Source organism: Typopeltis vanoorti, chromosome 12 (assembly GCF_054136105.1).
Source record: "Typopeltis vanoorti isolate ZY-2024b chromosome 12, IOZ_Tvanoo_1.0, whole genome shotgun sequence".
In the NCBI taxonomy this organism is placed as follows: Eukaryota; Metazoa; Arthropoda; class Arachnida; order Uropygi; family Thelyphonidae; genus Typopeltis; species Typopeltis vanoorti.
The window spans coordinates 57591684-57604398 of NC_143560.1; the positions used below are offsets into that span (position 1 = coordinate 57591684).

At 35.2% G+C, this 12715-nt stretch overlaps 1 protein-coding gene across 1 annotated transcript in view; it reads right to left on the bottom strand.

Moving 5' to 3' along the window:
- The window catches only part of TfIIFbeta (transcription factor TFIIFbeta), a 146726-nt gene that overhangs the window by 14255 nt on the left and 119756 nt on the right, over window positions 1–12715 (bottom strand). Inside the window, exon 7 of the mRNA XM_090401575.1 lies at window positions 1744–1887. Coding sequence (XP_090257701.1) covers window positions 1744–1887 — 144 coding nt within the window. The remainder of the gene's footprint in view (window positions 1–1743; window positions 1888–12715) is intronic.

Below are 12715 nucleotides of genomic sequence, written 5' to 3' on the forward strand. Positions count from 1 at the left end.
AAGGGAGGCACAGCGAACAGAAGAATGGCTGGTTAAGTTTGATAAGTAGCTTTTGTGCAGATTCGTCTATTTTGGGGCAGGAAGGGTGCAACCAGTGCAACAGAACTTGGCAGAATATACCCTTTTTTCTATCTGTGACACCAGTTTTGAAGCTGCAGCATGTAATAGGTATGTCAGCAGCGATCATTGGCACTGTGATGGCGAGACACGGGGTGCTCGTTCAGTGTTGGCGTTTTGCTGCCTCCATCTTTGCTGCATACGGTAGGCATAGTGAGTGCTTACACATGGCTGATTTAGAATTGGAAAGATAACTGATGTAATGCTCTATAAGTACTTACAGGTTGTGCAGAAGTATTTCACTCCTCAGTAGTTTAGGTTTCCTTTTGGTGATTAATTTAAATGAAAAACACTCACGATAAAAATGGGGAGCACAAGTTTAGAGTAGCTTATTCACCGATGCCGCCTGGCAGAGTTGGCTACATAATGATACTGCTTGATTTTGCAAAGGTGTTTGACAGGACTACATGGAACTCTGTTACACAAACTGCAACAAATGGGGGATGGATAGAAAACTGGTGCTATAAATAAAAGATTTGCTGATGGACAGATATCAAAAAATAGTATATGGAGAGGCAGAATCGAGAAAGCAAGTGACTAGTGGTGTGCCATAGGATTCAGTGTTTGGGCCACTGTGGTTTAATTTAAACATAAATGATACAGGAAATAATCTGAAGGGAGATATTCAGTTGTTTGCTGTGATGCTGAGAGCTTTCAGGATGATTTAAATAGGATGACAGTATGGGAAAAACATAATGGATGTCAATTTAATGTGGGAAAGTGTCAAGTTATGAATTTTGGGATACAAAGATTACAAGCTATGTATCACATTGAGGGAACAATACTCCAGGAAATCAATGAAGTCAGGGATTTGGGAGTGGTTGTTGTAGTAGTAGTAGTAGCAGATAGAGAGGTGATGTTTAGAGGGCATATTGGTAAAGTTTGCAGAGTAGTTCACAAGATTACTTGTTTATTGAAGAACCCACTCACAAGTAGAAATAAGAGAATTACCAATCCTCTTTATAAAGACTGGATATGACCACATCTGGATTACTACCATGCTCAGGTCTGGTTACCTGGGACTGAGAAAGTGCTGGAGAGGATCCAGACACAGATGACCAGATAAGTGGTCTGTGGAATGCTCCCTATGAGGATAGATTGAGGGTCTGTGGATTACAAAAGTTGACTGATAAAGAAAGAAAAAAAAAAGAGGGGGGATATGACAGAAACATTTAAGCTACTTAAAGACTTCAATTGGATTGAGAGAGTGGAAATGTCCCCCGCATCAATCCTACTCTTACTCAATTTCCAGGGATCATCCTTGGAAGTTGGGTAAGAGAGTGATTAGCAAGGATGTGAGGACTAGATTTTTTGATTGGAGCCTTCGAATGGATTGCCTGAGTCAGTTGTGAGTAATATGTCTGTTAATGGTTTGAAACAGAAGTATGATAGATACTGTGTTGATAGGTTGGGACTCCCATGATGAATCTTAGGACTCCATAGAGGTGCTTGTGCAATAATAATAATAAAATTCAGTTGTCCTAGAATGTGTCCAGTACATATATGTATGTTTTGCAATTTATAAACTGCAAAACCCCCCAAAAATTTACATCATTTATTGATTTTTTTTTTTTTTTTCATAATTTACTAATTCCCAAAAGTTTTAAATATAGTTGAAAGACTTACAATGGGTTGTCTGGTTATCTTTTCTAAATCTTTAATGTTATAATACTGATGTTTCTCAAATGCTGCAAACAGCATATCCATAACTTTTTCTTTATCTTCCCGAGATTTCTTGCCTTCAGTCTTTTTCTTTTGTTCATATTCAATCTAATAAAATAGAAAACAATGGTTTATTTATACTTTGGCAATAATAAAACTACAGTATATAATTTATGCAACAGTTAAACTGGCATCAGTTTCTCATTTTTTATGAGAAACAAAGATGATTACACATAAACCACTGGAATTTTTATGATAATTGCATATTCATATGAATAACATGCTGGATTTCCTAAGAGAATACTGAAATTTTAAATGAAAATCTTCTTTTCAAAATAAACTACTGCCCAACCTAACCTAAGAAGACAAATGCTTGTGTTATGAGATTATTAATTGCCATTTATTATGAGATTGTCTCTATAAAGAAGATTTTTTTTTTATTCTGAGTGTTTATTAGTGCACAAGGGTTTAATTCCATTGGTGCAATGACTTTTAACTGTTTCTTTTAGAATCCGGAAAATCACTGACTTAAGACCAAATACAAAAAATATACACATTTAATAAAACTAAAACAATATATACGCTATAAATAAAATTACATAACTACAAAATACTGGATCCAAGACCTTCTAAAATAAATTTAGACTTTAGAGATTTTCTTATTCCAAAAATATTAAAATCACTCATTCTCTGACTGGGTTTTCACAACAATAGAATGTTCATAGTCAGTTTCTTTGTTAGAGCTTTTTCTGAAAATATAAAATTTTCTTCTTCTTTTCCATAGGATCCTTTTTTTTTTTTTTATCACTCTTATGTAGCACACAATATTTCTCCTGTCTCACTTAAGTATAAATATTTCTTACTTCCTAGAGTTCTATTTGATGCACAATTCACTAATTTTTGTACCGGAGGGGGAAAAAGTTTCTTCTACTACTTCATAAACAATATATACAACAATAACAAGGATTGAAAGTAACATAATTATCAGAATCTAGTAAGTACATCAAAATTTCAAATGCTTGGCATTTCATTTTTAGAATAATAATATCAATAACGGGCACATTGAAAGTGTCGATAATACGTGTTATGAAACCAAAACTAATAATATACTAACATAAACAATTTGTAAAAATATTCATAATTTTAAATTATGACTATTTTTACACTGGTCTATTTTATTTTATGACATGCATCCCATTCTGATTAGCATGATCGCATATAACGAGAGAAACAGCTCATATTTTTATCATCACCATCAATTTCATGATAAGTATCCTCAAGGGATATACACGAAATTAAGATAGTACTAAATGATCAAGTTTACATTATGACTAATTTCCTATCAACAATTTTCCTATTGTTCTGTTACTTGTCAGCATACTAATGGTATCATGTCTAATATTTTGCTATTCTAGGACACTTCTGACTTAATCACTCCATTAAGTTATTTTTCTTCTTCTAGATGTTTTTCCTGCCAGCTAACACCCATTTTGCTTTTTTTTCTCTCATTCTCCTTAAGTGACCATACCATTTTAGATTAGCTCCACTCACACATTCTTGAATGCTAACAATGTTAAGTTCCTTCCTAATATTTTTAATATGATTGTGCCATTAATGCAATCTGTTCACTCTCCTCATCTTTCTCATAACTCTCTCGTATCTGTGGTCTCTCTAGTCATTGATCAAGTGTTTTATTTCTAACCAAACTCTCAGATCTATAAATTAAAACTGGCCTGAGCACTGTCTTGAATACTGCTAGTTTAGTTTTTGGCTAACTTTTCTCTTATTCAATATAAATTAATTAATTGGCTCCCCACCATACTAGTTTTGATTATTCTGTGGTCTATTTCCATATTTAGTTTGTTATCTTTACTAAAAACTATGCCTCAATAGCTAAATATTAATTGCATTCTCAGTGAAGAACCTTTACATTCTCTTCTTTGAATGCAGCTCAAGTTTTCTTTATTCCTGCTGATTTCCACAGTTTTGGCTTTTTAATATTGATTTTCATGCTACAACAAATTTGTTAGAACGTGTAGTGTCTATGCTATTTAGCTATAGGAATGGTACTGATGTTGGAAGAAAAGAAGTTTACTGTTGAGCATTATTTTCCTTCATACAGAGTTGGTCGAGCAAATGGTCCAAGCCTATGACATGTTTGTGAGCAGTTTGTTCGTTGCTTCAGTAAGCATGCCCCAAACAATAGTGTCGTTACTGCCTTGATCGAGAGGTTCCGACATACCAGGCATGATCTGCCACAATACAAAGAACATTTGGGGAGAACATGAATTGTTAACACAAAAGAGAATCATGGGCATGTGCTGGAGCAAGTGTTACAGTCAGGGCCGGTGCTAGGCTGGACGTCGCCCTTTTGCAAAGCTGAAATGGGCGCCCCCAAACAAATGGCAATTTATTTATTTATTTTTATTTTTGTCATAATCATGTGGAAAGAATTTACAAAAATTTTTTGCAAATTTGTAACTGTAACTTTGTAACTTTTTCTAACTGTAAATTTGCAGCAATTAGGTAAGGCAATTATACTGACTTACCTAATTATTGTCACTTAATTCATTTACAAAAATTTAAAGAAAGAATGAAACTTCATACTAACACTTCGAAACGGCGCCCACCTACAATGCAGGCCTGCTTCTGCTGGCCCTGGTTACAGTCTCCAAAACACAGTCAATGCTGACTAGTGATAAAACTTGGGATACTGAGGCAGTCACTAGAGAGAATCCTTAAGGAGCTGGGTGCCTTTTTGCACATCATTCAGGCGGATCAGTGTTTAACAGCAATGGATTATGCAGCACGGCAGGAATACTGTGCATGTGTGCTGGGCAATGTCTATGCAAATCAGTCCTTCCTTCATAATGTGTGGTTCTCAGAAGAAGCGCATTTCCATCTAAGCAGTGACATAAACAGGCAAATCTACAGGTTTCTCGAGACCTGAATTGGTCCAAGAGGAAACCTATTCACATTGAGAAAGTCATTGCATGGTTGGTGTATGTGTGGTGACCATGTGGTGTGCAGTTTCTGGCCATGGCATAACTGGGTCCTACTTCATTGAAGAGGGAGGTGTAACTGTGACCTTGAATAGTGAATACTACAGTGAAAATGTGTTGGTTCCATTCACTCAGGATTTGTACAGGATGTGTCATGCAAAATAAACATGACTTTTGTGCAAAGGTATTCCAACAGGACAGAGCAACCTATCACACATTACGTGATTCCAGAGCCTATTTATTAGAACACTTTCGAGGAAGTCTCATTTCAAGGTTGACAGAATTCCTATACCGTTCATGCTCTTCTGATCTCACATCATTTGATGCCTCCATTTGGGGTGTGTGTTGAAGGAATGGATATTACACCACCAAAAACCCACATTCAAACCTTGATGAACTAAGGGAAAAATTACACAATATGTCCAGCAGATGTCCCAACCTTTGTTTTCCAAGATGACAGAGAACCTTCACATGCACTACGAGACCTGTCTTGAAAGACAAGGTGCCCATTTTGAAATGCACCCTACCAAAAGCATTGTTAATGCTTTTTTTTGACCAAGATTCCACCGATAGTAATCTTGTTTTCACACATCATTATGTGGAAACTTATATTTCTTTGTTAATACACCTATTTACTCCATAACATATATCACTGTAGTTATTCAGTATTGTTTTTTTGGGCCATACTGATTATAAAATAAAAACTGTTATAAAGTGCAACGCATTCAACCAGGTTGACAGAGAAACAATTCAAATTGTAAGTGAATTGTAACTATAACTAGAGACCAGATAAACTTCCTTTTATCTAGTCTCTAGATACTGAATTAAATGAAGTTAATTCAGAAAAGTCAGGCTAAAGTCTTAAAAGGACTCTTTCTATCTTTGACTAATTAATGCACCAATATTTATTGAGGTAAGGGAAGTTTTTAGTTTTTCATAGCTTGTGCTAAGTGTAAAGTCTCTTAGACCTGTTAGTGATTTTTATCTTGTCTTATTCTGTTTAATCTTGGGTAGTAGGGTGTCCAGAGCATAATGCCAGTTGTGATTTGCCATACTGATGATAGCAAAAGTATATGTTCTTCAAGGTGGACGTCAACAGATCTACTGGTATGCCAAAGTATGCTAAGTTGCAGAGACATGCAAACTGGTATCCTATACATATTATGATAGTTAATATTTAGTCCTTTTTTACTAAATATGAAACATTATATTGGATTTTTTATTGGACCATAATTTTGATAAACATATATACATAATCGTCAACAAGTTTCACCAGCTGGAGTTTGGCTGGCTTCTTCAAGAAGAGAAAGGTTATACTAACATTAAATGCTAAAATAAAAGAATGCAATGATAAACATATATATATAATCGTCAACAAGTTTCACCTGTTAATGTTAGTATAACCTTTCTCGTCTTGAAGAAGCCAGACAGACCCTAGCTAGTGAAACTTGTCGAGAGTTATGTATATATGTTTATCAAAATCATGGTCCAATAAAAAAAATCCAATATAATGTATCATATCCTATACATATCTATAATCACACAGGTGTGTATAGGATTCATGTTCCTGTGATTTTGAATTGACAAAATATGAGACCATGTAAGTGAAGTAGATCACAAAACAGAAAAAAGGTCTGGGCTAGCCCAGCATGCTTCAACTACGAATCCCACATCTGACTGGGATACAGTCACTATGCCCTATTTAGAAGACAACTTTTTTTTCTTGACAGATTAAATCATCTATAACAGTGACTCACTCACAGTTCCCTAAACAGAAACCAAGAGTTGACAGTTGATCCTAAATGATGCTTGGAAATTGTAATCATAAAGTTACAATTAATTATTGTATCTTCTGTAAGTACAGATGTACTTACAAAAGATACAGGAAGGTGACCTCTGAGACCTGGGTTATAGATGTCTTTTAATATGCCATACTCTGATTCAGAAGCTTTTTTCCATGTCAAAAAAAAAAAAAAAAAAAAAAAAAAAAAAAAAAAAAAAAAAAAAAACCCGAAACCATATGTTCTTGTTTCAAGAATGTCACTCTTATACGGTTTCTAAATGGACCAAATGGTTTCAGAGTTAAAAAATGCTTACAAAAGCCACATTGTGTACTGGGGAGAAGATTATTGAACAAGAGAAGTCTGACATTAACTATTTTTTTAAAATATCTTACAAATACAGCCTGTAAGAGCAATAATCGATAATTTCTTTCTTATGTTGTATCCTTTCCTGGTTCTCCATTCACAACACAGTTGACATTTTCAATGATTCTGCCTATTTTCATTGTCTTTGTCTTTTTATTGCTGACCTTCATACCATATCTATTACAACAGTTATTCAATTTAGTCAGAGAATCTTGCAGATTTGTAGCGGATTTATTTAGAAGTATAACATCGTCCGAAATAAAGCAAAGAGCTGATATTAACATCTCCAATTTTGATATCATGTTTAATACCACTTTCCTCCTTCATAATGTGATCCATATAGATAATGAATAACAGAGGGGATAATGTACATCCTTGTCTCACACCAGATTTAACATTAAACCATCTTCCTGTACTTCCTTCAATTCTAACTGCTGACTTACAACTCAAATAAAGACTAAGTATTGCTTGATATAATGCCCCATTGACACCATATAACTGTAGCGTATTGAATAGCTTCTGTCTTGGCACCTTGTCATATGCCTTTTCCAAATTGACAAAACTTAAATACAGATCTCTGTTATATTCCCATGCTTTCTTGACTATTTGTCGTAAAGTGAACATCTGATCCTGACAGCCTCTATTTGGCCTGAATCCAGCTTGTTCTTCACCAAGCTTTTCTTCCACAATTGTACTCAACCATTTCTCAAGTATACTTGCATAGATCTTGTCAGGAACACTCAGTAGGGAAATACCTCTGTAATTCTCACATTCAGTTTTATTTCCCTTTTTATATATGGGTACTATGAGAGCTCTACTCCAATCTGGAATTCGTCCCTCTGTCCAGGCCTTCTGAACTATGCAGTGCAGCCACTGTAAGACTCTTATACTACCATACTTCAGCATTTCTGGTCAAATATCATCTACTCCTGCTGCCTTTCCACATTTCAAGCCTTTGATGGCTTTTTCTACTTCAAGTATGGATATGTATTCCTGACTGCATGCCTGGTCAGTGTTTTTTTACCACTGTGCTGTCATCACTGCCTGTTTCATTTAGCAGTTTTTCAAAGTAATTACTCCATATTTCAAAGATATCTTTTTCTCCCGTTTTCATGTCACCTTTATCATCTCTAACTCCTTTTACAGCACTCTTTCCTCCATTCCTAAGCTTCTTCAACAACCTCCAGAATATTTTGCCACCTTCTTCATATTCATTTTCTATATTCTTGCCAAAGTCCTCCCATGACTTTTGTTTAGCTAGTTTTACACAGTGTTTAGCATTCTTGCATTTGTCTCTATATTCTCTAAGAGCAAAACCTGACTTATTTGCCAGGAACTTTTGATATGCTTTCCTCTTTTCCTTCACTGCCTCTTTAACTTCCTGTGTCCACCAGGGAGTTCTGATTTTTTTTATCCTTACAGACAACCTCACCACATGCCTCGCTGGCAGAATCAATCAATGTTTTCTTCAGAGTTTGCCACTGAATCTCCACGGTTTGATTCCTTTTCTCAAACTCTTTCATTTTTTCTTCAATAATCTTTGTGTATTTTAGTCTACAGTTCACATCTGAGAGCTGCTCAACTTTTATTCGCTTTAAAACTTTCTTACATGTCATTCTTTTCAATATGAAATTCAATTTTATCCTGCTCAAGACTAAATAGTGATCACTTCCAATTTCAAATCCTCTGTACACTCTGGTGTCCTGCACCAGGGAGAAAACATCACTATCAACAATAACATAGTCAATGAGACACTTCTTTTTCCTTGCCTCTTCTCTCCATGTGAATTTGTGCACATTTTTATGTTTGAACATGGTGTTAGTAATAACCAGTCCATGTCCTGAGCAGAAATCCAACAGATATTTGCCATTATTATTAGCTTTTCTCTTTTCTCCAAATTTTCCCAAAGTATTTTTGTATGTCTCACGATCATTTCCTACTCTGCTATTTAGATCCTCAACAAGGACCAACTTTTCCTTTTTCATTGTGTCAGCTGCTTTTTCTAAAGCCTCAAAAAATTCCTCCACATCTGCCTTAGTAGAACCTTCTGTGGGACTATAGGCACAAATAAGTCTCATTGTCCAGTTCCCCATTCTCATGTTTGCCTACATTACTCTACTTGAGACTGACTGCCATTCAAGAAGATTAGCCTAGTATTTTGTGTTGAATATACTGACCGGCGACTGCCAGCACCGCAAGTGACAGTCGAGAACCACATTTATGCAGTAGTTATTCGACTGGCTCTCATGTAGACACCTTCTTTCCTCACGGCATTTTATTATTTACGTTAATATTAGTATTTAATATTTTTTTATTATTTAATTATGAGTGAAAAGAGACAAAACAAAGAAGACACTGTTGGAGTAACAAAAAACGTAAGTGGTTAACATTAGAGAAGAAACTTGAAGTTATAAAATGTCACAAGAATGGCGCTTTGTTTGCTAAAATAGCATCTGAGAATTCAATGAATGAGTCATCTGTACGAACAATTATTCAGAGCAAAGAAAAGATTAAACAACATGGAATGAGCACTGCTTCTTATATGCCAAAAGTGATCACGAGAAATCGATCTTCCACAGTGGAAAATATGGAACGCCTTCTAATGATCTGAATTGAAGATTGTAATCAGATAAAGATTCCTTTGAGTCAAATGATAATCCAGGCAAAAGCAACAAGTCTATATGACAAAATAAAAGCAAAAATGAAGGAAGTACAACCAGTGAAACGTTTATAGCAAGTCGTGGGTGGTTCTACAATTTCAAAAAGCGCATGGGACTCCATAATGCAAGAATCGAAGGTGAAAGCGCAAGTGCTGACACTAAAACTGCAGAATTATTTCAAAATGAATTGAAGGAGCTCATTGAGAAGGAAGGCTACACAGATAATCAAATTTTTAACGCTGACAAGACTGGAAAGGAATGCGCACATTTCTAGCAGAAAAGGAAAAATCACATGCAAGGTATAAAGTGTCAAAAGACCGACTGACACTTTTACTAGGAGGTAACGCATCAGGTGATTTAAAGAAGCCACTGTTAGTGTACAGAGTGGAAAACCCAAGAGCTGTTAAGGGCTTTACAAAGAACATTTACCTGTTCAGTGCCGTTCGAATAAAAAAAAGCGTGGGTGACTCGTTCAATTTTCGAAGACTAGTTTAAAACTTGTTTTCGCTCTGAAGTTAAAAGCTATTGTAGAACGAATGATATTCTTTTCAAAATTTTGCTTTTATTAGACAATGTGCCAGGCCATCCAACTCTATTGACTGACTTAGATTCATTTTTTCCCTCCAAACACAACATCAATTCTGCAGACGATGGATCATGGCGTTACTCCGCTTTCAAGGCTTACTATTTAAAACAAACTTTTGCTCAAGCTATTAAAGCTGCAGAAGCTTCTTGGACTTGGAGTGAATTTTGGAAGAAATTTAACATAAAAGATGCCATTTAAAATATTTATGAATCTTGGCAGGAGGTGACTCAAAGCAACATGAGAACATATGGCATAATATCTTGCCACAATTTTCAAAGGACTTTGTTGCCTTTGCAAAACAGAAAGAGGAAATCTCAAAAGAAATTGTGCAGATGGGCAAAGATCTTGGTTTTACAAGTGTAGATTATAACAATGTGAACGAATGTATTGATTCTCATTCAAATGATCTGGATGATGAAACCCTTTTGGAGTTGGAACAACAATGATCCTATGAAGCAGAAGAAGATGAAGATGACCCCACTGATGTTATGAATGAAGAATTTTCCTTTGCTGACCATTCAACTTTTGTGAGAAAAATCAACAAAGCTTCTGACTTTCTCATAAATGCCGACCCGAATTTGGAAAGAAGCATCAAAGTGAGACAAAGTCTCAATAATTCCATCAAATGCTACAGAGATCTAGTACTTGAAGAGAAAGACAAGGATGGTTCAACAAACACTAAAAGACTATTTTAGTATAAAAAGTAAATTAATGTATGCTAAAATTGAAGCAATATTTGATTTGTTTTCTAAAACTTTTATATCAGTTTAAAATAATTTTATTTGTTATTTAGTTAAAAAAACAATTTTTTTTTCATTTTAAAAATTTTTTATTATCCTAAATTTTTGTAATAAACAAATTAAATTGAAAACCTTTATAAATAGACCTCGAACAAGGTGGTTTTGCATAGCGCAGACACTTCTTGGAACCAATTAACCGCGCTATGCAAGGTATTCCTGTATACTAGTGTTAACCCTGTTTCAAATTTCGGAAAATTTATTTGTTTACGCTGTGCCACCAAAATTCTATAGATAAGAGAAATTTCTTTATCTAAGAGCAAACACCTGGTATGGCACACGATCCTGTATCCTTTCCATCGCTGTTTCTAACCACAATAATCGAATATATTCTTATTTCGCACTGCAGTCGTGACGATCCCCAATATATTTATGCATAGGTTCTCTTTATGAGTGGTGCACTGAGATTAGTGATCAGGAAATTTATTTGGTTGATAAGAAAAAATGTATTCATTACTAATAAAGCAAGTTACAATTATTTTTATAGACACTAACTTAACTAATGTTGGTATGAAAGGTAAATAAGATAACTCGACGTAATATGGAGATTCTTGTTCCCTTACAACATGAAATATTATCAAACACTATTAAAATGGGATGTGCTTCTAATTACTTAACACTCCTAGATTATTCTCACACAATTATTTGTTCAAGAACTACCCGACAATGACAAACTAAAATATTTTCACACTGCAGTTTTCCAAGTTTTCTGACTCGCATCAATCATTCCCTATTCATGGTTCAACTCCTAAAATCCTACAACACTTCATAAATCACAATTCTAATCAGTCTCTTTTTCCATCACAATCTAACTTTCTTTGTATACAAAAATTGAAAAGTTCTTACTTTACTGAGGAGTCGGGATCTCACTGGCTTATACTTGCGATCATCAATTGGAATTATATGGATCATATTTTCTTCATCTGGTCCCTTTTCGAAGAGGTTACCTGCCTGATACATTCCTTAGGTTCTTGCTTCTAAAAGGTAGATAAACGAATACGATCACGATTCGTTGCCAACAATGTTCACGAAGCACTGCAGCCAATGTTGGTCCGTGAGGTTCTGCATTTTCTTCTCGGCCTATGCTGACCTTCTGCTGTGCAAAGAGACCTATATGCATGTTGGCATTCTACTCGGCTGCATCGCCGCTTTCATTCATCTCACCCCGACCTCACTGGAACTTCCGTTCTCCGGAAATGACTGGAATGGATAAAAGGCAAAAGCCTCGTTTTCGTGTTGCAAAAAACTATATACCCCCTCGATGACCTTCATATGGCACCTCAATTCCTCTGCACTCTGTTCCGACGCTTCTCGTTCTCATCCAAGGGAGACCCCCCCCCCCCCATGCACAACTTTGACCTGTGTGTAAGTGATAGCCTCAGGTCATGATTTAATCTTCTTATCTTGCTTGGGATTTTAGTCTGTTTGCATACTAACACATACTTCACCCATTCCTAATTTGCTTCCCTCCTTTTTGGTTTTCACATAAGACATTTGACAATACAATATTCAGCAAATTTCAAATCAAGGATGTTATTATCATTTCATTTACATTCAATTTCTTTTTATTAATATACAAGTATTACATCGAGAATTCAGATACTTGTTAAATCTGAATGAAAGGTAATTCATTATAAATTCTCTTTCATTCAAGATTTAACAAAGGTTTCCCCTTCCAAAAAAAAAAAAAACATTTTTTTCTAACAAAATGACAAAGATTTTTTATCTTTTTGTCATTCCTGCA